The 23,775-nt window shown below is 45.8% G+C and overlaps 2 protein-coding genes across 2 annotated transcripts; one reads left to right on the top strand and one right to left on the bottom strand.

Annotated features, from left to right (window-relative positions):
- Positions 1 to 1,294: 1,294 nt before the first annotated feature.
- Positions 1,295 to 20,293, top strand: zbtb47b (zinc finger and BTB domain containing 47b). Its single transcript, XM_037455563.2, has 6 exons — positions 1,295 to 1,456; positions 10,992 to 12,368; positions 13,140 to 13,287; positions 13,769 to 13,884; positions 14,401 to 14,545; positions 14,732 to 20,293. The coding sequence occupies exons 1-6, from the start codon at positions 1,454 to 1,456 to the stop codon at positions 15,172 to 15,174; spliced, it is 2,232 nt and encodes a 743-aa protein (XP_037311460.2). The 5' UTR covers positions 1,295 to 1,453; the 3' UTR covers positions 15,175 to 20,293.
- Positions 20,283 to 23,635, bottom strand: klhl40b (kelch-like family member 40b). The gene is made up of 6 exons (XM_037455570.2): positions 22,220 to 23,635; positions 21,814 to 21,974; positions 21,621 to 21,728; positions 21,305 to 21,490; positions 21,036 to 21,185; positions 20,283 to 20,809 (listed from the first exon to the last, which is right to left on the bottom strand). The coding sequence occupies exons 1-6, from the start codon at positions 23,342 to 23,344 to the stop codon at positions 20,698 to 20,700; spliced, it is 1,842 nt and encodes a 613-aa protein (XP_037311467.2). The 5' UTR covers positions 23,345 to 23,635; the 3' UTR covers positions 20,283 to 20,697.
- Between the last annotated feature and the right edge of the window lie 140 nt (positions 23,636 to 23,775).

Genomic DNA, 23,775 nt, shown 5'->3' with positions numbered 1-23,775 from the left:
TTTAGTGAAAGCAAAGAAATGACTAATTCTGATTCATGTCCACACTGTGGTCATAAACATGGAAGGTGTTCATTCGAGCCGGACCCTTAACGCACCGACTGGACTGATGTTCCCTTTACAAAGTATACTTTTTTTTGATAACAGGTAGTTTCTTTTTTACATAACTAAATATACTTTTCCATAGACTAGATTAAAAAGCTTTCCATGTGAAATTACTTGGTTTGTTTACTGTGTTTCACTGAACCCACACTGAGTGCTCGACATGAAGTGATGAATGGGACTTGCTCCAGGTTGCAATCTATTTTTTCCCCACCTTGTTATGAGTGTATTGACTTGCACTCCATGCAGTCTACTCAGAAGTGAGCAATGGGGTTGAGGGATCCTTCAGGAGGGGGGGGGGGGGGGACAAGTCTGAATTACTAACTGGGCAGAAGGGCGACTGTGTTTCTATGCCCCTGGACCATCATAAATCACAGTGAAATGAAGAGCCTCCTATCTAATAATGGACTGACATGCATTTATTTGAAGCACCTTTGTACATATGGTGTATGCAATGTCTTTGAATAAGAATAAGTCATTTGAATTGATCTTGGTGTCATGCAAAATGTGATGGCTATTTTTTTTAACTTTAATGAATAATCTGTAGTAACTGTAAGGGGTGTTTTCATTTTACACCACAGTAATACTTTTTAAAGGGCCCTCAACGCGACCCAACTGTTATAATATTGTTATTGTTATTATCTTCAAGCAATCCTGGTCATGAAGAGGGGGCCGTGATTTTAACCTTTATTATGACGGTTAATACTTTGCACATAGGATGTAATACAGTATACGTACGATGCAAAAAAAAACTGTTGATCAAATGACCAAATACATCATTTAGGCCCAGGGCACCTCAAGGAGTTCGACCTCCGCATCTCTGCCCGCGTGACGTCACGCTTTTTGCTCGGGCGCACAGTGAGAGTCGGAAGCGCACCCGTTTTGTTGTTTTTTTGTTGTTGCGCCGTATGGTTTGCATGTCCTTCTCGCGATTTCCCCCCTGCCACCTCCATACCCCCCCCCCCCCCCCAACACACACACACACACACACAAAAACCCATCCAAGTAGCCTCCAATACAAAGAAATGCGCCTGTATCGCCGCTGCACGGTAAACGGTACCGTGTCCCTTTAAAAACGTCTGACAAAAAGCCCATATGATCCCCGAGCTCCAATCACCAATTCCTTCTGCAAAAGCAGCCTCTGCATTTTTTTTGTCTGTCTGAATGCTACGGCAGGACGGAGAGGGTTGGGGGGGGCGGGGGGGTAAGAAAAAAGGGGACAGAAGAACACTGAGGATAAGGCAGAAAAACTGAGGAAATGTGACAATCCAACGGTCGTTTTCATGGCGAGGGGGGAACCGGTGCGAAAGGAGTTATTCTGGGACTCCTTCGAGCCTCGACACGCTGGATCAAAATGGTAGGCTACGGAGGAGAGCGCTGCATTTTTTTTGTTTATTTTTTTGTGCCAGTACTTTGTTGACATCAAAAGTGGATTAGTCCCCTGCTAATTTTATCTCTATCAATACCTTAATAATCTATTTTCTTATTCATGGATGAACAGGCTTATTGTATCATCCTTTGTCATTACTGGGGTCAGCTGACCCTGGGACCGGAGAGTCTATATGAAGTGACTTTATACATTTCTTGTTGGAAAGATACAGGCAATGTTCACAAAAAAAGAGACAAAACAGTCCTGCAACTAAACTAAACTAAAAAGTGATGCAAAACGACTACAAGGAGACACAAAACAATTTAAAATGACGATGAACTGTGTGATAGATGACAGATTTGTACTGTGTTTTAAGTGTAGCAGGGTCCTGCCTGTGCCCAGAGGCCTATTGTCTCATAACCCCACTATTATCTTATTCAAATGATTTATTTTTTTCTCCTAATTTGCTGGCTTCGCGAACACGTAAATGTGCATCCCTTCCGTGCTCCACGTTTTCGATGTTTACACTGCACGCTGGGGACCACTCCGCTGTGTTTTAGTTGCCGTTGTGCACTCTCTCTCTCTCTCTCTCTCTCTCTCTCTCTGTCCCCACAGGGTGCTCTGTGAGTTTTACGTAACCGCCTATTCAGAGCATTCCTGCCCACCCTTGACTTTGAGGCGTCACTGTCTCTGGGTGCTGAGCGAGGAAACCGTCTTTAGTGCTTGTGACAAGTGCCGGCCATTCCTGAGTCCTGGCAACACAAACTTCAGCAGACACCCCCCCCCCCCCCACATCCCCTCCCCACCCCCCCCCCCCCGGTAAGAGGGCCGCTCTCCTTGGGAAGTCGCACTGCGCTGTAGGTGCTGCTAATTTATTCCCCTGAGATTAAGTAACGGTGGACACGGCGGCGGACGGCGAGGTCGAACTCACTGGGCTCACGCGATATCTCTTTTGTTCTTGTTTTGTTGAAATTTTTCCCAAGTAATTATAGGGGTTGAACTTACTTCTTTGTGTCTTTCCATCTAGGAAACTGATTTAACCCCCTAGTGGCACTTTTTTAAAAATAACTTTGCACCACATTATCATAGAGGCCTAACGGCTTCTTTTTTGTTCCGCTTGATACGAGGATTTCGATTAGCCTTTCATTGTCGGGCCTTTAAAGATATTGAGAGAGTTTTCACTTTAAAGTGATCTGATAGCTTTTAGCTGAATTCAGGCCAGAGACAGACTTATGGAGGAGCTTTGGAGCAGACGGGAATGAGTTTTCATGCTGTTTTCAGAGTAGTGCGCCGAGCAGGAAGGAGGGAGACGCTTCATCCGACAGTCATCATAAATATTTGTTCAGCGTTTAGTCTGTACACACAACTTTCTTTGCACGACTTACCCATTTGTTTTGCTGTTTATGGGAAGGTCCAGAGATGTACAAACGTTTTTCAGCCAGCAGTCGGTTAGCTTAGCATAAAGTCAGGGGAAACAGCTAGCCTGCAGTTTGAAGGTGACAAAATACAACAACATTTCTAAAACTATTTTGCTGTTTGAAATCAGTTATGTGGCAGACAAATTCTCCAGGAACTTACTGCTCTCAGCTAAGAAACGGTAAAACAGTGTATTTACTTGCTGGTTTGGTGGATTTTGCTACTGTTGGGCAAGCTAGCCTGTTTGAGGTCTTTTTGCTAAGCTAATGGCGGCTTGACTGCGAGCCCACATTCAATGCGCCGTTGTTATGTGGTCCGACTAAAAGAAAACAACCCCCCCCCCAAAAATGTCAAACTATTCCTTTAAGCTCGTATCTACAGTTTCTCTGTCCTCCATTGATTGGTTGCAGCTATAGAAAGCCGATGCTCCTCCTCCACCTCGTTTCCCCTCTCCGTCCTCCCTGACCTTCTCAACAAACATGTAATGTGCACACACACAGCATTTCCTCTGATAACGGGCTCTTTAGAGTCTCTCTCTCTCGCTCTCTCTGTGCCTCCTGCTATAAAAGGAGTAATGAGGATATCACAGTTTCATCCCGTGTGATTGCCTGCGGGTACGTCGGCACCTGCTCGCTGCTGCACATCAGAGTGATCTTTTGTCTCGGGAAGATCTCTTCAAAGGAGCATCTCACCCCCCCCCCCCCTCTGTGTCCTACACATTCAGATGAATCTTTGTTAGCAGTCTTGATATTTTTACAAATAGTCGCATCTTGTTGGTGCAGCGCTGCACACTCTGTTGTGCCACAGGTATTTGGCGTCACATCTCTGTGTTTGCTGATGAATGCGGACACAGCGGGCCAGTGTGTGTGTGTGTGTGTGTGTGTGTGTGTGTGCGTGACTGCACGTCGTTGTGCACATGCGTGTGGGGGGTTTGCTGGCTTGGGAACAGTGTGTTATGAGTCCAGCGGAGGTGTGTGTGTGTGTGTGTGTTTGTCTGTGTGTGTGTGTGTGTGTGTGTGTGTGATGCCAGCACCACGGGCCGCTCTCTTGGCCGGGCTCTCCTGACTCAGCGCTTCCTCTCCCGGCTCATCGGCCCAGACACAAACTTCCTGGCAGATCGTCAGTGCGGATGCTCTAACCTCCAAGCGCCCCCCCCCCAACAACTCCCTCTCCTCCTCCACCTCCACCACACCCACAACCAGGCACCTCCGTTGATAATCCGACTGCTAGTCCCGGCCCCCGGACGGCCTCCGGAGTGAGTCACCTCTGATTGGCCAACACGCACTGGTCGCCGGCTTCACCGAGCGGATGGGAAACGCAACGTCGTCCGGCACGTTGAAGCGGGGGGGGGGGAGAAAGCGCGTTGCGAATCACGCCGCCGAGGCAGTTCCTGCTCACAATGTCAAATTGTAACGTGCTGTGCGTGGCCAAGATGCCGCTCATGCTGTTCTCAAACCTTATTTTTGTTTGTGTATCCCAATCCCATGCTCGGGTGAACGCGTATCAGTTGTAGATTGACTCGTCAACCTGTGGTGGCATTAACATATAGATGGAAATGTATTTAAATCTGAACGTGGAAGCTGGTGGGGGGGCCCGGTTTGGGGTTAGTCCACGCTGCTGGATTAAGCTGCAGTGTGGAGGGGAGATTGGATGTCTGGGATTAGAACAGCGCTAATGACGGTAAAATTGTCTTTATTAATTGCAGCCAGCTGTGATTAAGAAACTTAAATGTTTTTAACGGGCCGAGGGGAATACAAGAAATTAGCCCAAGTGGTGGTTTACCTGAAATGTCATTCAGTTTAAATGCTCTGAGGCATCTCACTTTCCTCCATGTGACGGCAAAAAAAATCATCACTAGTGTGATTATTGTATCTCATACTGTGATTTGGCAATATTTAACATAACCTATTTCACACCCTGTTTGAGTATTTATCTCATAGCGTCGTTTTACTTCCACCAAAGATGTTACTCGTAATGCAGCAAACATCAGACCGACAAAGTCAGCGTCCAGCTGGGGAACCATAGCGGGGTATTTAGCAGCTAAAGCGCCAGATATTGACGTAATGGCTACGTTCAGTATACCAGGATGTAATCACGCGTAAGCTTTAAATTCATATTTCCGAACGTCTGTCATAACAGAGTTTGGATAATCTAAGAGGGTTTTATTTTTCCACCAATCTGCATCGCATGCACCACTAATTTGCTGCATTCTACAATCCCATTGCCACCAACTCCCCGCCTCAGTGCGACCGACAGATGCCAAAATGTAGTGCCGATGAGTGTTAAACTCCACTTTAATGTGACAGTACGTGTAGTGTTTGACCCTTTGTCGCTCCTTTCAGTCATTGAACATATGTTTTTATTGATTTTCCTTTTTTAACATAGATGTGTAACGGTCACCAGAGGGCTTGTTAAAAGTGAGACCTTGTCTCATGTGATATTATTAGTCCGGCTTGCCTCGTAGCAACATGTTTGATAGCAGGGATCATGTGACCAGAGGCCCATTCAGAGCCTCTCTCTCTCTCTCTCCGCGTCCCCACAAACGGCTGATTTTCTTTATTTCCTGTTTTCCGGCGTGCGCACAAATGCATGATTATGGTGCAGGTGCGCCTGCACTGGCGGTCGGGGCTGCAGACGTGTGGGTGTGGTTGTGTGTGTGTGTGTGTGTGTGTGTGCTCGTGCATCAGCTACTGTACATGCTTCAAGGTCAGTGCCGGGTCTCTGCGCTGATTGGATTTGGGAGGGGAGAGGAGGGAGTTCAGACAGAGGAGAAATCTTCCACTAGACACATGGCGGGATCATGAGCAGCACACACACACATATAACCCCCAGCCAGACTCTTTGTTTCTCCTCCTGAGCCACCCCGGTGTCCGTTTTGTGCGTCTTTGTGTTCATTTTGCGTCCGGTGGCATCTTTTTGGAGCGGTTCAGCGTCTTTTTGGGGGCCTTTCTGCGGTCGTTTTGTGCGTTGTTTACACCTTTTTGCATTTGTCATTTGATACGCCTCTCCAAAATGCAGGCAGTCGCTCTCCAGTAAATGGAGGCCCTGTCCAGGGGACCAGGGACCCCTGGACTTTTACCCAATGGGCCTGTTCAGAACTCCATCCATGACTGGACATAAACACTGACTGCAGGGAGACAACTTGGCAGGCTGCTTTCCCTCCATGCCAGTCTTCCCCCCGGCACGCATGCCAGAGCAGATAAAACCTCCAGGATGAAGCCGCGATTGTCACCCAAAAGATTCCACCTCTCCTCTCCTCTCCGGCTCGGGTTTTCTCGGCGTCCAAGCCGTCGCGCCGCTCGCCGTCAGCAGGTCTGCAGAGCACACAGAGGACGCCCTGTCAGTCGTTAGCCTGATGATTTTTTAATGGCCGTCTGATTGGACTCTGCCAGGAATGACATGCCCTTGTCTTGTCGCGTGGGATTGTGGTCACACACGGTCGCCCCCACCCCCCCGCCCCGATCCACAGCCCGCCACGTAAGGACGCCACTGTGACGGTGTAACCGGGTGCACTCTTTGTGGAGACGTCGTCCTCGAGCACGTCGCCCGTTGTGTGTGTGTGTGTTGCTCTCCTAGCATGTCCGTGCCAGTGAGGGAGATGCGGCCTGACACGGTGCCCGCTCTCCTTCCTCCGGGTGTCAGTCACGTTGAAGAAGGCCCGAGCCCCTCGGCGAGAGGCCTCGCTGGGAGGAGGACTGCTGAGTGTGCTCTTTACTGTAGGTCGAAGTGCTGCGTGGGTGGAAGAGTTCCTCACACCCTCCCTCACCTCCCTCCCTCCCCCCCCTGCTGGGTGACAAGAGGGACCGACCATGAGCTCAGGGGATTGGTGTCTTTACGACTGGATCGTTGGTGATCTCTTGTCCTCGTAGAGCCTTATTTGCCTTTATTGAACATTGTGTATGGTTAGTTTAGTTCATTGGAAATTAAAGAACTAATTAGCTTTAAGTCTATCAGTTGAATAAACTAATGTTTTAATTTCTGGTCTAAAAGAACCACCATTATGCAACTTTTGACTGGATTTAGTGTTTAAAAACATATAAAGACACAAAATAATGCAAAATGTGGATAATTACCATATATAACAGAAACATTAAAACAATGTTTAGTTCTAGGTTCTATAAAGGGAAGTTAGATATATGTTTTGCACTTTAAATCTAGGTAAATTAAAAATTTGTCTTGATGGTTAACTTCAGTTTGGATCATGTGTCAGCTGGTGGTTTACGGGAACATACCTCCATCTCCATTACAACTGAGCAAACTGCATCAAAGAAATGTACTTAAATTTACCCAAATAACGGGGAATACTCGTTACGAGTCAACTAAGCCACAGCGGACAGACTTTTAAAATGGAAGCCGTGTGGAGGTCGAAGCACAGCCCCACGGAGACTGCGACCCAAACTTTACAGCCTAGTAAATCCACGAGGGCCGTCCAGGGCAAAGGTGTGGGAGGGAAAAGGGCATTCTCACCAGTTAAGTCAAATCAGAAAGAGGGATTTCATTGTTGGACTCGACTCTGTCTGGCTAAGGTCCAAGAGTCGGGCCTCTGCAAAAGTGCATACCAGCGACCCTGACATTGCTGAGCTGGCTGAGGGTTCACCGCTTACTTTCATAAGTTCGATTGGGGCGTTGACTGAGCTCGACCTGCACATCTGAGTCCGACACGCACTGAATCCTCCCGTTCAAAAGCACCGGCCTCCTCTCCTGGGCCGTGTGATGTGACATCTGAATGCTCTAATGGGGACTTACTCGCATATTTGTCAAACAATGGATAGCTAGATGCGGTTGGTGTCGGTTGTGGCCTTTCAGAGTAACCATGACAATCACTTAAAGCCCGGTCACCGGCCCAAACGGTATACGATTTTGAACAAGAAGAACAAGCTATGAAAAACATGTAAATTTGATCAGGTTGAAGTGGTGATTAATTCTGCTTTTGGAGACAAGTGACATGATCGCAGCCTCCAGAACAGCAACTTTAAATATACCTTGTGGTGAGATTGTTTCCTGAGGAAGTCGTCAAACTATTCAATGTGTTTAAGGCGGCAGTCTGCAGTGTAAAGACCATTGCATGGCATAAAAACGCTTACATTTTTGAGATCATGGTTGCTGCATTAAAATGCATTACATTTCTATTTTATAGGTGATTTATAGTTTTATTGCTATTGAATTAAAAGACATCAAACCTTGGGTGTTGCAGCTAAAGGATTCGCGAGGCAAACAAACCCCTTTTGCGTGTTGTGTTTTCCGCAGACTAAGACCAGTGTGAGGAGATTTTTGATGGAAGCCGGTTTAAGTGACGCCTCTTGTTGGGCGCGTCTGTAATCTCCCACGCTGCGTGTTCGTCACAGGTCAGGCCACGTATGAATAATGTAACGGGAGACGAGTGAGAGGCTGGCGAAAGGTGGCTCTCCCTCTAATGACAGCAAAACAAGCTTCCCTCCCTGACATTTCCATGGAAGGGGGATGCGGCGTGAGAAGGCGGGGGGGGAGGGGGAGGAGGGGGGGGGGGGGGGCAAAGATGGACAAAGAGCGAGGGAGTTGGAGGCGCTCTTTAATTGGAAAGTGCTCACTCAATTTGTTTGGCGACCGCGCAGTATGGCAGGAAATCAAAAAAGACGCTTTTTGTCTTTATTGCTCTTTGTGACACTACTATTTGATTAAAACTTTTTTTTTATGATGAAAAAAAATGCATTTACCCACCGCTTGAAATCCCTCTTACATTCAGCAGTATTTATATTTGCTGCAGAAGGTCTTTTGTTTAAAGGGGCAGATTCCCGCATTATAGAATTGTATTTACTCCTTAGCTCTGAGCGCTTGATATTTAGCATGTGAACAATACATTATGTTCTGTAATGTTATTTTTCAGTAGATCATTTTTGATTGGCTTTTAATCTTAAATCTGCTGGGTAGTAAGGCAGTATTTTTAGAGTGGTAAGTAGGCATGACTTTTTTCAATCAGTCTCCAATAGCTTGCATTCTAGTTTAACCCCTGCAAGACAAACATTTGGATGGATTCGTTGGATTTGAAAATGAAAAGTAGACGTTGTAATAGGCGGGTTGTCTTCTCGATGCAAGTGGGAAATCACAAATCATGAGGTTGATGCCTCAGATATAAAGTTGGCATCCTCACAAGACATGGAAATAAATATAGCGCTAGTTGCGCTGTGGTGGGTGTGACAGATGATGATGTGGAGGATAGAAAGGACTGTGTTGTTTGCTCAAGTCTAATTATTTTCTGCTTGGTAAATGTGTGCATGCAAATAAATAGTCTATGTGCCTATAATGTCCCTTTGCAAGCTGAGCATTAGGACGCAAAGACCGTGGTGGAATCTTTTGGAAACTCATTTGGAGTCTTGTTTAACAGATGCATACGACACGTATCATTATTTTGTATTTCAAATCCCTTGGATTACATTTTCTTACCCGTTAATGATCGCCCACACGTGCAATCCTGAAGAGGTAGAGGATTAGGAATGAAGGGATCAAGGCAATCAGACAAAGTAATGTGTAAATACAGCCGTTGTGAAACCTGAAATTGATATAGTGGGTTCCTTTTATTGATTTGACTCTAAGCTAACGATGTTTTGAATCTATTCATATTATTCATCCCGTCGAAGATAATCTATGACAGCGTTGTCCCGTGTGAATCTCAGAAGACGATTCAGATCATTATCGCTTAAGCAGCAGAACTTCCAGTCTGCAACTTACACTCGATCTGATTAAGGCTGCAGCGCTTTGCCCTTGGGCGACTTCTGTAGGGGCAGAGATAACCCGATCTCCATTCCTCTCTTGCTCAGAGTCCAATTTAGCAGCTCAAAACTATGAATAAATCTAACACTTCCATAATTGAATTCTTCAAACAGGCCAGATTTTTGAAGGTTACGACCAAATGCAAATCCAGTTTCCAGCTTTAACAATGAAAACTAATTTCCTCGATCTTAACGAGAAAATATGTTGTGCATCAGTGTGATTCCTCCTCATATATTACACCGTTTTTCAATAAATCAAATAATAGGTGCTGTCCTAAAATGAAATACAAATCAACTTTTTCCTCTTTGTTCTCTATTGTGTCTGTCCTGCAAATGCAACCGTAAATACTAAAAAATAATGCGATGTAATTACGGCTCACTGCTACATCGCCCCCAGGCAAAACGAGGTTGATATTGATACTCGTCCTGCTCGGCCTTCGAGAAACGCCCAGAATGATATATTCCATTAATTGTTTGCAGGGTTACTTAGTATTTATCCGGCATAGTTTCCCTAATTATTTCTCCGGACGTGTTCTGTCTTGTGCATAATTCTCCGTTCCACAGGGACAGTGTAGTGAGTGGGTGTGCTGAGAGAGCCGACTAATGGGGGGGAGGTGGCACTGAATACCAATGCAGACCAGTCAGTCTTTGCAGAGACCAGACAGCGTGTTTGTGTTTGTTGTACGTGCGTGCATGCTTGTGTGTTTGTGCGTGCTTGTGTGCGCAGACATATGTGTGTTTTTTTCGTGCATGATGGCTCATCTCAAATGAGTGTGTGTGTGTGTGTGTGTGTGTGTGTTCTCTGTTTGCTGCTGTGTCCCCACTCGCATCCCGTCTGGATCGAAACCCTGCCCTTCCTGTGCTAAAATAAACCCACCTTGGGAAGTTGAGGACCTTGCACAGAGCGCTGACTGTTTACACCATCGGATTTTTCTCGTATCGTGCAGCATGCGCGTCTCTGACTTTGTGCAGTGCACTTAGAAAACTGAAAATCAAGAACTTTAGTGTGTGATAACGACTTGTGTGCTCTTTTACCCCTTTGCTGCTTTAATCCTGTAAATTCCCCCTCTGTGGGACTAATGAAGGATTATCTTATCTTCTCTTATCTATTCAGAATTTATTATAGATTTATGCCTCTTGGTTAAGATCTGATGTGATAGAAATAATCAATTTCAATAAACAATAAATAACATTTTTGTTTAAGAAATTTAAGAAATGAAATGTGTTTATGTATGTGTGCATTTGTGTATATGTATACATGAAATGATATCAAGAAATGGTGAAGCTTTCTACATGGTATTATTTTCCATCTTAACCTTTTTGTCTGTCTTTCTCCCTCCCCTCCCTTCCACCACCTGCAGCTCATAGTGGAGAAGACCACAGACTTCCCCTCTGCTGAGTTCTCCCTGGTGGAGGATGTGGCTCTGCACTTCACCTGTTTGATGGACAGGCTGAACGAGCAGCGCCTCTTCCAGCCCGACCTGTGCGACGTCGACATCGTTCTGGTGCGTCAGCACAGCACCTTTCCGGCCCACAAGGGCGTGCTGGCGGCCTACAGCCCTTTCTTCCACTCCCTCTTTGCACAGAGCAAACAGCTGCGGCGGGTGGACCTGTCGCTCGACGCGCTGACCTCGCAGGGCCTGCAGCAAATCCTCAACTTCATTTACACTTCCAAACTTCTGGTGAGCAGCCGCACCGTCCACGACGTGCTCAACGCGGCCGCCCTGCTCCAGATGAGCGACATCGCGGCCTCCTGCCGCGACCTCATCAGCAGCCACACGCTGAGGGCCACCCGCGGGGGCATGGCCAATCGGGAAGGGCTCGGCGGCGGCGACCCAGCCTCGGCAGCGATGGCGCCCGGCCAGCTGTACCCGGGCATCAAACACGAGTCGGAGCTGGGCAGGTTGTACAAGAGGGACGGCGGCAGCCCGTTTTCTGTCAGGCTGGAGGAGGCGGGAAAGACGGCCTCGCAGCAGAAGCAGTATTACCAGAAGGAGGAGACGTCAGGGGGCGGGGCTTCTCTCTGCAAAGTCGAGAGCAAAGGGGAGGAGTCGACGGCCGCCGACGGCCACGCCTCCTTCAACAGAGACCAGATCATCGTCGAGGTCAACCTCAACAACCAGACCCTCAACGTGTCGAAGGGGCCCGAGGCGAAAGCGGCAAGCGCCACCGAGTCGGCCGCCATGTTGTTTGGCTGTTGCCACGACAACGGGGGAGATTCCGATGACGGGGCGGAGAACGACGACGCGGTCGGAGACGAAGACGAGCCGAAGAGGGGGGACACGCTGGGGCGGAGCAGCGATGAGGAGGAGGAGGAGGATGAGGAGGATGAGGAAGATGAGGAAGAGGAGGAAGAGGAGGAGAACACCTTAAACATTCCGGGCTTGGAGCAGTCCGCCTTGGTGGATCGAACTCGCCGGGGCACCAGGGCCTTCGCCACGACGGGCGGCGCCGCCTCCACGAGGCCGACTCTGGCGGAGGCCAAGCTGGCCAACCAGCGGGCCGGCGTGAGGAGGAGGCCGGACGCCGAGGGCCCCGGCCAAAAGGTCCGGCTGGAGGAGAAGCAGCATTTCCCATGCAAGAAGTGCCCTCGCGTCTTCAACAACCGCTGGTACCTGGAGAAGCACATGAACGTCACTCACAACCGCGTGCAAGTGTGCAGTAACTGTGGGAAGCGCTTCCTGCTGGAGAGCGAGCTGCAGCTGCACCAACAGACCGACTGTGAGAAAAGCATCCAGGTAGGATTCACAACACAATGAAAGATTTTTGAAATCCCCGGTTTCTGTTCTCACACCAGCGTGTGGATTCAGCTCGCGGACCGAGTGGACCTATGTTCATTCTTCATTTCGACTGCAATTTGTGTGCATTTAAAACACAAATTTGCATTGCTGACCAAAAGCCGACCATGTTTTTATAACTGTTTATAAGGGTCCAAAAGGGAAGAAGCTATTTTAGCTTACACTGTATCTTTGATCCTCAACATAAGGAAGGGTTTGTAGCTTGTTTGATCATCTCTACTTGCTCATTACTTTTGAATTAAGATCAGAAAATACCCACAAGAGAACTCTCAATCGGTCCATCAATCAATCAGTGCATGCCTGCTAAATCTTTTGAGAAGTCGATGCCTAGAAACAAAATGAAAAGACAAGAGAAACTACAAGCAGAGAGACACATCTCCACACACTTTTAGTGGGCCGCATGTGGGGTTTGAGAGGGATTGTTTTTGTGTCGTGTCGTGTGATGTTTTTTGGAGAATCTTGGCAGTAATATTCGCAGTAATGATAAATTCTGCCGTGTCTCACCACCTGCATTCTGCAGTGAGCAGCTGCGCTCCTGCTGTGGTTTTTGAAGATCCTTTGCTGCTTTAATCTTCTGCCCATAAATTGTTCTTGCGGTCCGCCTAACGCTCAAATATCTGTAAGATCGCACGTGTATCGTGTTTTGCAAAAGACTGTTCCAGACGACGTCCAAATAGCTCCAGTAATAACTATATTTTGCCCCCCCCTTAGTGTGTAACATGTGGCAAGGCCTTCAAAAAGCTGTGGTCGCTACATGAGCACAACAAGATCGTCCACGGCTACGCCGAGAAGAAGTTCTCCTGCGAGATCTGTGAGAAGAAGTTTTACACCATGGCTCACGTCAGGAAGCACATGGTCGGTGAGTGGCTGTGACATCAGCGTTCCCGCTTGGTCGCTTTGTTCCCGTTTATTTCTTCAAGCTTCCTTTTCCACTGATTGTTGAGCGATATTTGTTTTGGGTGTTGCTTTCCACTTCCTTTTTTCTGTAGGGGAGATAAGCATCTCATTTCCCAGAGAGACTCACTCCCACTCAATATGTGTTTCGGTGGTCAGAGAGGGGTTTGTATCAAGTCCTATTTCTTCTTCTTGCTCAATGAGTGACTTGATAGTTTGTGGAAACTTCAGAGGAAATAGATCATTTTAACAGATGGGATACATTCATCTTGATTCATACTTGATTAGCCAGTGAAAAATGGTGTTCTTCAAGGGCTATTTTCGGGTAGCATTTTTCCTTCTGCTGCGATTCAGTGGCTCAACATTGAATACCATTGACCTTTATCTTGTGTGTGTGTGTGTGTGTGTGTGTGTGTGTGTCTGTGTATACATGTGTGTGTTTTTAGCTCATACAAAGGACATGCCGTTCACCTGTGAGACGTGCGGGAAGTCGTTCAAGCGCAGCATGTCACTTAAGGTTCACTCTCTGCAGCACTCGGGAGAGAAACCCTTCAAGTGTGAGGTTTGAGCTCCTTTAATACGCCGCACACTTTCCCTCCATTTAAAATATCTATATATAGTGTTTAGAATGTCATTTTATCTGAATTACTCTCTTTATGACCATTGCTTGTAAAAGTCTATGATTTTGGGATTAATCAAAATAAATCATTTTCATTAAAAAATAATTTAACCTGTGAGGTAGTCAAAATGATGACACTCTCAAGTCTTCAAAGTGAAAATGACATTTAGCTTATTAAGCTTAGCACAAAGACTGGAAAATGCTAGCGGGTTCAAAAGTTGATATATTCATGTTACACTGAAATCCAAAAAGGTTTTCTAATTATAAATTTGACCTAATTTCATATTTCATGTTGCATAACTTAAACATGCGTAATTCCCATAGCGCTTTTTGTGTTTCACAATGAATATTTTTTACTTTTATAGATCACTTTACTTTTAGCATTACATGGTCCGCAAATATATTGTTTCAAAATCCACCTCTAATTTGGGTAAAAATGTTTGTTTTGTGGCATTTCAGAACTGCAGTGAACGCTTCCAGTACAAATACCAGCTTCGATCCCACATGAGCATCCACATCGGACACAAGCAGTTCATGTGCCAGTGGTGCGGGAAGGACTTCAACATGAAACAGTACTTTGACGAACACATGAAGACGCACACTGGTGAGTCCCTTCTGCCATTACTTCTGAGACGTTTTAGGGTCACAGTACAAACAATATGGAGACCTAAAAGCATAATGCTACTGATCCTGGGGGCGTGTCGGAGGTCGCTCGGCGGATGTGAAAGGGCGGCCCGAATGTATCCAGGCGGCGTGCTGCTCAGCTCTCGGTTCCCCCCTCTGCGTGCAGGAGAGAAGCCGTACATCTGTGAGATCTGTGGGAAGAGCTTCACGAGCCGGCCCAACATGAAGCGCCACCGCCGCACCCACACCGGGGAGAAGCCCTACCCCTGCGAGGTGTGCGGCCAGCGCTTCCGCTTCTCCAACATGCTGAAGGCCCACAGGGAGAAATGCTTCCGGGTCAGCCACCCCATGGTCACCGAGGGCAACGACCCCCTGGGCCCCCACCAGCCCCTGGCCCCGCCCGCCGCGGACTCCTCCTCTTCCTCCTCCGGCCGGGCGCTCCGCGCCACGTCTGCGACGGCACCGGCCGCGGCCTCCGGCCCGCGCCACCTCCACGCCACCCAGCTGTCTCTTCCCCTGCTGCCCTCCATGGGGGGGCTGCCGCCCGCGCCTCACCTACCCCCGCCGCCGCCCCTGTTCTCTGCCGGTAGGATGAACTCCGCCGACTAACAAATCTCCGTAGCACCGAAGGCACTTTTGTTACTCTTTTTGTTTTTCTTAGAGCTATTGAGAGGACTCCCCGCGGCCCGGAGAGAGAGAGAGCGATGCGCCCTCAGTGACGTTTACGCTGAGAGGAAAAGACTAAAGGCTAACACACAATAAGAAATAGCTATTTTTTACTCTGTTTAATACAATAGATAACCTCAGAGTCCAGTAGGACGTGTTGTCACCGCGCCTTTCCTCATCAATTTCACAACTCGGTTCTGGTTTCTTTCGGGGTTCACACACATCTCTCCACAATGCATTGATTGTAGCATCTTTGACAAAGTCGTCGGGAAGAGATTCCCTGAATCCTCACTCAGCTGGGGAGGGAGGGAGGGGTGGGGGGGTCATCAGTCGAGCGAGAACCACACTATAATGGGATGTAGCGAGTGGTTGTGATCCCAGCAATAACCAAATGCTGATTTGTCTGAGCATAAACATGTACATGGCATCGCCAATAACCAAATCCTGCTATAGTGATACAGTTTTAATGTTATACAGCATTTATAATCGATCCTGCACCTTACATTTAACTCTAGTGATATTTGAAATGTACTCCTAACTGTCTCCATTTTTATAGTTGTGATGGTGTGTTATTTGTGGCACGTTGCGTCCACGTGTAAGGACGCGAGGGAAAGTTGGGATGTGGGGACATTTGGCCGTGTGATGCGGCGTGTGAGGTGAGTGAGTGTGTGTGTGTGTGTGTGTGTGTGTGTGTGATGAGATGAGATGAAGACCTTCAGTTCTACGTTCAGCTATACAGGAGATCTTCCTCCCCGAGTCAGGAGATGGACTCATTTGTTGACTCATCTTTTGCTTACATTAAGCAAACACGCTCTTCTCCTGTAGATTTGGCTTTGAGACAATATCGCACTGACCCGTTAGTAAAAAAAACAAACATAATATAATCCAACCTACAGAAGATTTGCTAACATTTCCCAACCAAACCGTTTTTGTGTCATTTAATCTGGATAATACCAGTATTATGTAGCTCAGTAATTCTTCACATTTCATCAAGATGTATATTGAGAAATGAAGAACATTATATTACAAAGTCTCTTATATTACAAAGACAGTGAGTGATTTCGGCACAACAGGGCTCACCTGCTATGGGTTACTATTATAAATCAGTGCATTTCTTATAAAGGTGACATGCATAAACACATCAGAGATATGGACATGCAGTGATACCCGTTCATCATTTGAGACTCTACGTGCACTTTTGACAGTTGTTTGTCATAAACCTACTGGAATAGAACTGAAAGAATAAAATCCATGTCAGTAAAAAGCGGTTCTCTTAAAGCAATAGTTTGACTCTTTTGGAAAATACAGCATCATTTCTGTATTCTAAATATGAAGCCGTAGTTAGCAGCTTGTGAGCCTTGCTTATTGAAGTACAAGTGCGTAGAGTAGAGGATAAAAACACAAAAGAATGAAGGCCTAAAAGCACATTAAATGTTATTTTATCCTTCAGAAAAAAGTGTAATAATGACCATTCCTGACTCTGCTGGGGAGACTCCACTTCCTGTGAGATCACAAATTGATGTTTTTGTTTTTTGTTCAGATTAAATAAAGAACTTCTTGTATATTCATGTATTCATAGCTAAGCTAACTTTCTGCTAGATGCAGCTTCATATTTAGCGTACATATATGAATGTGGTATTTATCTTCTCAGCTAGCTCCCTGCAAGAAAACGCCGAAGCAGCTTCCCAAAATGTCAAAATATTTCTTTTTAAATCTGACATTTCAATCGGTTAATTTCCAAAAGTCGTTGCACTCCCGATAGATGGCCTGCTTGTAAGTGTAGCGTTGACCTGTATATATTGTTAAAATGTGTTTTTTGTGTTTAATTCCTCATGTTTACATTCGGAGAGCCGTTTGAATGTGCCCCCATGTGCGTCTTGGCTGGTACTTCCGGATGTTGGAATTTGTGGATAAGCTTTTGTAAATGTAATAAGCTGTTCATTGTTTTATTTAAAAGACAAATTGAAGCACCTTAGTGTAGTCTTATGTCTGTTTTATCCTCCCAGTTACATGTATCTCTTTAACTTCCATGGTTAAATGATTAGGGCCACTTCAGATGCTATTCGACAATGGTACTTTTTGTTTTGTTTCTTCATGTGTCAAACACATACGTTTTGATCTTTGATTTGCTGCTTTTGAATAGGGTCCAGTTTTGAAACTGCCCTTCAAATAAAAAGTCTACGGCTGTTTTTTTAATATATATATATTTGGCTAGCACAATTGGATTATTTTTCAGTATTCATCAGTTAGATGAGGTCACAACATTTCAAGAATTAATCTAGTCATAGTTATATGGGGACATCTGATGTTTGACAGAAGGAAGGCAGTTTCTCCCAAACACAAGTGTTGCTCTCTTGTGGTAGCTCAGTGAACTGCACTCTGTCAGCTGCACAAGAGATGGAGAGATGTTCCCCTTGAGAGTAGATTATCATGCATAGTGTATCTCATGTCATCACGGGAGACACTAGTACTTTGGGATCATTAGAAAGGCTAAAGATGGAACGTATTTGGCATCAAGTATTTGTCACTTTTCAGAAGCCCAAGAGACAATACTGAGATACTGTGGTTATACTTTGAGTATTTGCCTTATACTCCGAGGGGATTCGAATGTTTCCATGTCACGGATGATGATCGTAGCTGATGCTAAAAGGGGAGCGATAGTAGTGAATACTACTGATTTATGCACTTTGAATTTACCCCACAATGGGGAACATGCATATACGTAAGTTGGGTGATAGATAGAGCTGAAGTTGTTTAGTGCAAAGAAAAGATGGCTGAAACTAAACGCACACATTTTACACTTAAATGTACCACAAAGTGGCAGAGGAGTCGGTTATGGTTCAACTTTGACCTTGACTGGTGTTTCTGTTTCAGTCTTCTTGCATGACACCACGCCGCTCTTTAAACAATAATCTGTGACTACTCCCTGCACACGGTGCACCTCTGCTGTATCTGATTGGCTTGTTCCCAAATCACTACCCAAATGAAGAGAAATCCGTTTTAGCTCTTACCAGTTTGCTCCTATTTGAAGGGCCTTTAAAATGTGGCTGTTGCGTTTCATGCTATGAGAAATGTCAAGCAAGTTGCCAATTGAGGAATGAGAAAGATCTATTATGGCGAGCACTTTATAGTACAGTTCTGCTGGTGTGGTTTGAAGGCTGATACAGTAGCAGTTACATGAATCAAAACCTGCTGACGACAGGTGGGCTTTTTATATTTTTCCGGGCATAAGATTGCGGAAAATTACAAAAATGCAATTCCTGCCAGAAATGTTGCCTTGGTAGGTGTGAAGTCCTCTGAATTAAGGTTTTATTTAGACCAAAGGATGCCGCAAATGTCTGTTTCAACCAATAAAAAAGAAGTGCTGCTGTATTTATCTGTTTGGAATCAGTTGAAATATTACTTTAGAATCTACACAACTCTAAATCTCAATCCACCTTAGCAAGCAGCCTTTGATTTACTATTTAGTGAACAAGTCCTTCAAAAATCCATCTGCAAACAAGAAAAAAAACATTTTAGACATCATCAAAGCGACAATGTGCATTGAGAATATATCAGAGACAGATAAGCCCGTATGTCTCCCAAAACTACAGAAGGATATAACAATAAATATGTTTTGTGATTTACTATTCTACAGTTGACAAGGGACATTTTGCACAGACTTTTCGGAGGCCTCCGTTAGAGGAGACTAGGCTTACTGTGTTTTTTTAGTCACACTCCTGAACTAAGGCTAGCAGCCAAAGGCTCGTATTTGATCTTGTTGTTAAATGACATCCAACAGGATTTTGATTATCTTGCCTATTGTGGGAATATTGCTATTTTAATGTAATAGCAGTCGTTTTGTTTTCGTGAAGATTTGTAGAGAAAGCAGTATGTGTATGAAAGATTTTAAAGAAATGTGTTACCCTTTTGAAGATATAACAATGTTGTCTCATTTGTAGCAAGGATCAGTTTTGTTTTTTTTGCTTTTTGGTGCAAATTTGTCGAGCCCCAAAATATTACACAAATAAATCATAAATATAAGTGAGTTCATTAAATAAAAAAAGTGATTAAAATGGAGTAGCAGAAAATGTATCAACAACTACTTGGATAATCAATTCATCTTGAAAATTGATAACAATTCTATCAATTTAATTATGCTATAATTGTAAACATAATATGTGACAAAACAAACGCTACTTATGTATTTTAGCTTTATTTTTAAATCATACACACACACGCACAAGAATATAGACTATAAAGTCTGAGAATAACTTTGTGGTCTGTAATGAAGACAAAAGTCATACCCTAATTAGCTTTATTGGCTACTTAATGCCAATTCTTCATAGCTAGCTTTAGCTAACTTTTTGGTTAGCTTGTTGGCTCAATGACTTATAAGGTATATGGTATACTTATAAGATGAGGGTATGTAGTATCTTGATCATTACCATTGTGTTTCTTGGCAGGCGTAGTTGTATACCCAAAGGCGTACTAAAGCTAATTGATTAGCCCGCATTTGCTCCACAAATGTTGCAAACAGTTTAAGTGATTTATCATTTTGACTGACGGTATTCTCATTAGCGATTTTTTCAGTTGTATTTGATAATCCTTTACTACATTTTGTCAGTGTTTGGGCTCCATATAAACTAGACTATGACATGGCGGTAACTTGGCATGTGGGAGTTTCTCTGGCTGTTCTAATCAGTTTGTGGGCAAAGACGAGTATGACAACAATTCAAAGATGTACTATCCACATCCCCTACATTTACCGTACCTAATCATACTGCCGCTTTGTTAATTCATGCGTACTGTTATTTACTGATTCTCTTCTTCATTATGAAAACACTATGTCTTAGTTAACTCTGGTGTACAAAACCCACGTGTAGGCAGTAGTTGTCAAGTTCAGCTATATTAAAATACTAAAATCCATACAAAGACAATAGTGTCTAGAGGTGCTAATAACATTAGACTGTATTTTCTGTCTTCTATTGTATTATTGACTAGTGTTTACTGTCTGTAACATAACAGAGCGTAATTAAATCATTTCAATATTAAACAGTATAAATATATTATTTCAAATGGAGATGTGTGCTGCGTTTTTATTTCTGTTACGTCACAGAGAAACCAAAATTGAGAACCGTTGCCATGATTTAGCTTGTTGAGACATGCAAGTTCTCGTCAACACTTTTTTTCCATGACCATCTCAGCAGTTTTTGGCGTTCGATACTTTAGTTTATTCCATTACAGTGTAAAAATATCAACAGTCTACATATCGTTTCCCAGTTTTACCATTTCAATCAGATTAAATTCACTCAAAGAAATATAAAAATGTCTTCAATCCAAAAAGAAAATGCTGCGTGAGCCAGAGGTACAACGAGCTACGTGATCATTACTGCTACTCTGTGAAGATAAAATCAAACAAACACCACAGTGAGCTCTACCAGCGTAAGATGCCACTGTGCACAGACCAGCGGGGGGGCGGGGGGGTTACATCTTGGTGAGGCGCAGGGTGTTGAGGCGGACCCCCAGCACTGTGGCACCTGAAGCGTACTGGATCTCTTTGAGGATCCCCTTCCACTTCCTGTCTGCCTCGTCAAACCTGTGGCGGCGAACACACTCGATGGTAAGTCTCCGATGCGTCCAACAGCAAACAGTAACGAATATGAATCGTATCAATTACTGCGACTCCCTGTTTTACTCCTCCTAAAAACGCCTCCAACGTGAGAAAAGGCGATTTTATCGAGTCACATCTACAAAGAACCCCCACCAGGAGCCCTGTGAATCTGTGACAGAATGAATGAATGAATGAATCTGCTGTGACTCGCCTCCAGATGTCGTTCATCTCTCTGGGAACGATCTCCTCGCTGTCCTCCAAAGGCATCATGGCAAAACCTGCTACAGCGTACAGCAGGCCGGCCAGAGACACCAGGTTCAGGGAGCTGCGCTCCTGGGGAAACGCCACGAAGTCCGACCACCTGGAAAAAACGCACACAACGATATCTCTTTCGAGGGAGTTCCTCTTTCTGCAAAGTTTCCCGTTCGGAGGCGCCTTCCTGGTGACTTCCTGCTGTGGGACCAGCACCATCTCACTCACTTGTTTGTGGCGATGTCGTACACCTCCACAGAGTCCGTCAGCCCGGTGTCGGTGACTCCCGCCGCCACGTATATTTTGTCTTTGTGAACAGTGGCTCCAAATAACGACCGTGCAACCTTCATGGGTTCGAGCTCCTTCCACTCAAATTTCCTGGCGTCATAAGCGCACATCTTCTTCAGACAGCTCCTGTCCACAAGAGACACAAATAGGATTCATATTAAGATGAATATTCCTATTTCACGTGTTGCAGGATGGAAGAATAAAGCCTTTGCACTTACTGGTGGATATTGATATTTTGATCCCACTTAATACTCACTTGTTTTCTCCCTTTCCTCCGATCACATACACAACATCGTTGTGGGATAGGGTCGCATGTCCGTAGACCGGGTAAGGCAGCTGCTCCGATTCCCCCCATTTGAAAGATCTGTGAAGGTGTAAGTTGATTCGGAGTCAGTCCGGAGAACAGCAATCCGTTAAATTATTCACAGTGACTTTGACTTTGCACTCACTGTCTGTCGTAGACCAAAACCGAGTCCAGCGTGTGCTCCTGCTCCTTCAGTTCCCTCCCTCCCAAAACAAAGATGAAGTTCTCAGCCTCGCCCAGCCCGAACAGGAAGCGGGGAGACGGGAGGGGAGGCATCCCCAGCCAGTCAGCAGTGGCGGGGTCATACTGAGGTCACAGGGGGAATCAACATTTTTGTGAATGGGGTTTAAATTACACCAACTGAGGTAGACACACTGTAACAGATTGACTTAAACACTACAGGTGTATATGTCTTATTTATTTCACCTTATATGGAATAATCTTCTGTTTTAATTTAATCTATATGACATTTACTCTGATTTTTTCACAACAGAGATACAACAGTTTATTACTTTCTCTTCTCTCAAACTTTTATTTAGAGCCTTCCCTACCTGCAGGAAATAAGAGCACAGTGGATCTTCTTTGTTTTGTTCGTCGAAGAATAACCCTCCTGCCACAAAGATCTGGTTCTCCTTGGTGACCAGGCTGGTGTGGTTCTTGGGGATCTGTGTGGAAAGGGACGCTAAGAAGCAGTCGTTGCCCGTGGGGTCGTAGGCCACAGCGCCTGCCTCGTTCACCATCAGTATCAAGTTCCTGACAAACATGCCAAACCGCAGATTGTCGTTCAGGATGCCAGGCAGAAGACCTTCCTCTTCCTCCTCTTTATCCTCATCATCCCCGTCTTGCTCTGCTCCCGCGTCCTCCTTTTTGCCTTTTTTAACCTCTGGCAGTTTGCCGGCGTGAGCGTCCCTGATCAGCTGGAGTTTCTGCTGCAGCTCGGGGTTCAAGGAGATCAGTTTGTGTTTCTCCACTTTTTCCTCCAGGTAGTCCTCCTGGACCAGGCGCAAGCGAACGCAATCCAGCAAGCCTGGCAGATCTTTCTCTCTGCCCTCAGTGTCCCGGGACACCCAGTTCATCAGCGCCTCGAACACCGCCTCCTCCGTCTCTACGTTCAGGTTGTCGTTTGCCAAAATGGCCGCCAGCTCGCCGGGGAGCAGCTGGAAGAACTCCTCGTCTCTGGAGATGAGCTGAAAGCGCTCGCAGGCGAAGTTTCGGGCGGAGACGGCCAACCTCGGACAGTCCAGCATCAGGCCGAGCCTGAAGACAGCCAGACAGTTGCTGAGACTCAGGCGCTTCTGTAGGAAAGACACACAAACGGTAAAAATCGAAGGGATCTGGTACACGTTGGCCACTGCGAAGATGTCCTGGACGTTCTGCTCCGTCACGTTGATTTTGGAGGTGTACAGGTACTTGAGGATCAGCCCCATGACGCCAGGCTCTACATCCTCCAGGACGATCTCGCGCTTCTTGCTTTCCTCCAGGTCAGACAGAAAGATGGAGCGGAAGTAAGAGCTGCAGGCGCACAGGACCAGCCGGTGGCAGGGGAACTCCTTGTCTTTGATCTTCAGCACGCAGTCCACCAGCTTGTCGTTCTCCAGCAGCTCGAACAGACCGTCCTGCAGCAGCGTCTGCTGGTACATCCTCGGCTCGTCCATGGGGTTTATCGGCAGAGCCATCGTAACCTGGCGGGGCGAGTTTGAGGAGCCTTTCGGGGGCTTCAGGTCCAACCAAACAGGTCTTCTCTATAGCAGAATTCAAGTTTCCAGCCTTGAAAGAGGATTGAGAGGCAGAGTCGGTGTGCTATCAGCAGCTGAACCCAGGGACGGCCCACTCGTCAGCTGTCCCGACCCTTCAACTGAAGCTCTAACCGGGAGGTTATTTATAGTCTGCGTGCTCGGTGCGGAGCTATGGGCTTCATTCTGGAACATGAAATGCAATATCCACGCCACAATCCCCCCTGTCCCACCCCTACGGCTCCCCAGGAACATCCACCCACTCTGGAGACAGCTGACAGCGTTGCTTCATGGGAAATATGTCCATCCTGAGTCATGGGTAGGGTGTCGTAGGGTCTCTGTGACTGAGTCACTGAGTTATTCCTTTGTGCCCA

Source organism: Pungitius pungitius, chromosome 19, assembly GCF_949316345.1.
Source record: "Pungitius pungitius chromosome 19, fPunPun2.1, whole genome shotgun sequence".
Classification (NCBI taxonomy): Eukaryota; Metazoa; Chordata; class Actinopteri; order Perciformes; family Gasterosteidae; genus Pungitius; species Pungitius pungitius.
This window is presented reverse-complemented; position numbering and strand designations above follow the sequence as displayed.

Excerpts from the sequence above, each read along its gene's own strand:
- zbtb47b (XM_037455563.2), top strand. Across the intron at positions 13,288-13,768 it reads CGTCAGGAAGCACATGGTCG|CTCATACAAAGGACATGCCG; the intron begins GTGAGTGGCTGT and ends GTGTGTTTTTAG. Across the intron at positions 13,885-14,400 it reads AGAAACCCTTCAAGTGTGAG|AACTGCAGTGAACGCTTCCA; the intron begins GTTTGAGCTCCT and ends GTGGCATTTCAG.
- klhl40b (XM_037455570.2), bottom strand. The coding sequence starts at position 23,344 with ATGGCTCTGCCGATAAACCCCATGGACGAGCCGAGGATGTACCAGCAG. Across the intron at positions 21,975-22,219 it reads TGTGCTCTTATTTCCTGCAG|TATGACCCCGCCACTGCTGA; the intron begins GTAGGGAAGGCT and ends CTGTGACCTCAG. Across the intron at positions 21,186-21,304 it reads TACGACATCGCCACAAACAA|GTGGTCGGACTTCGTGGCGT; the intron begins GTGAGTGAGATG and ends CGTTTTTTCCAG.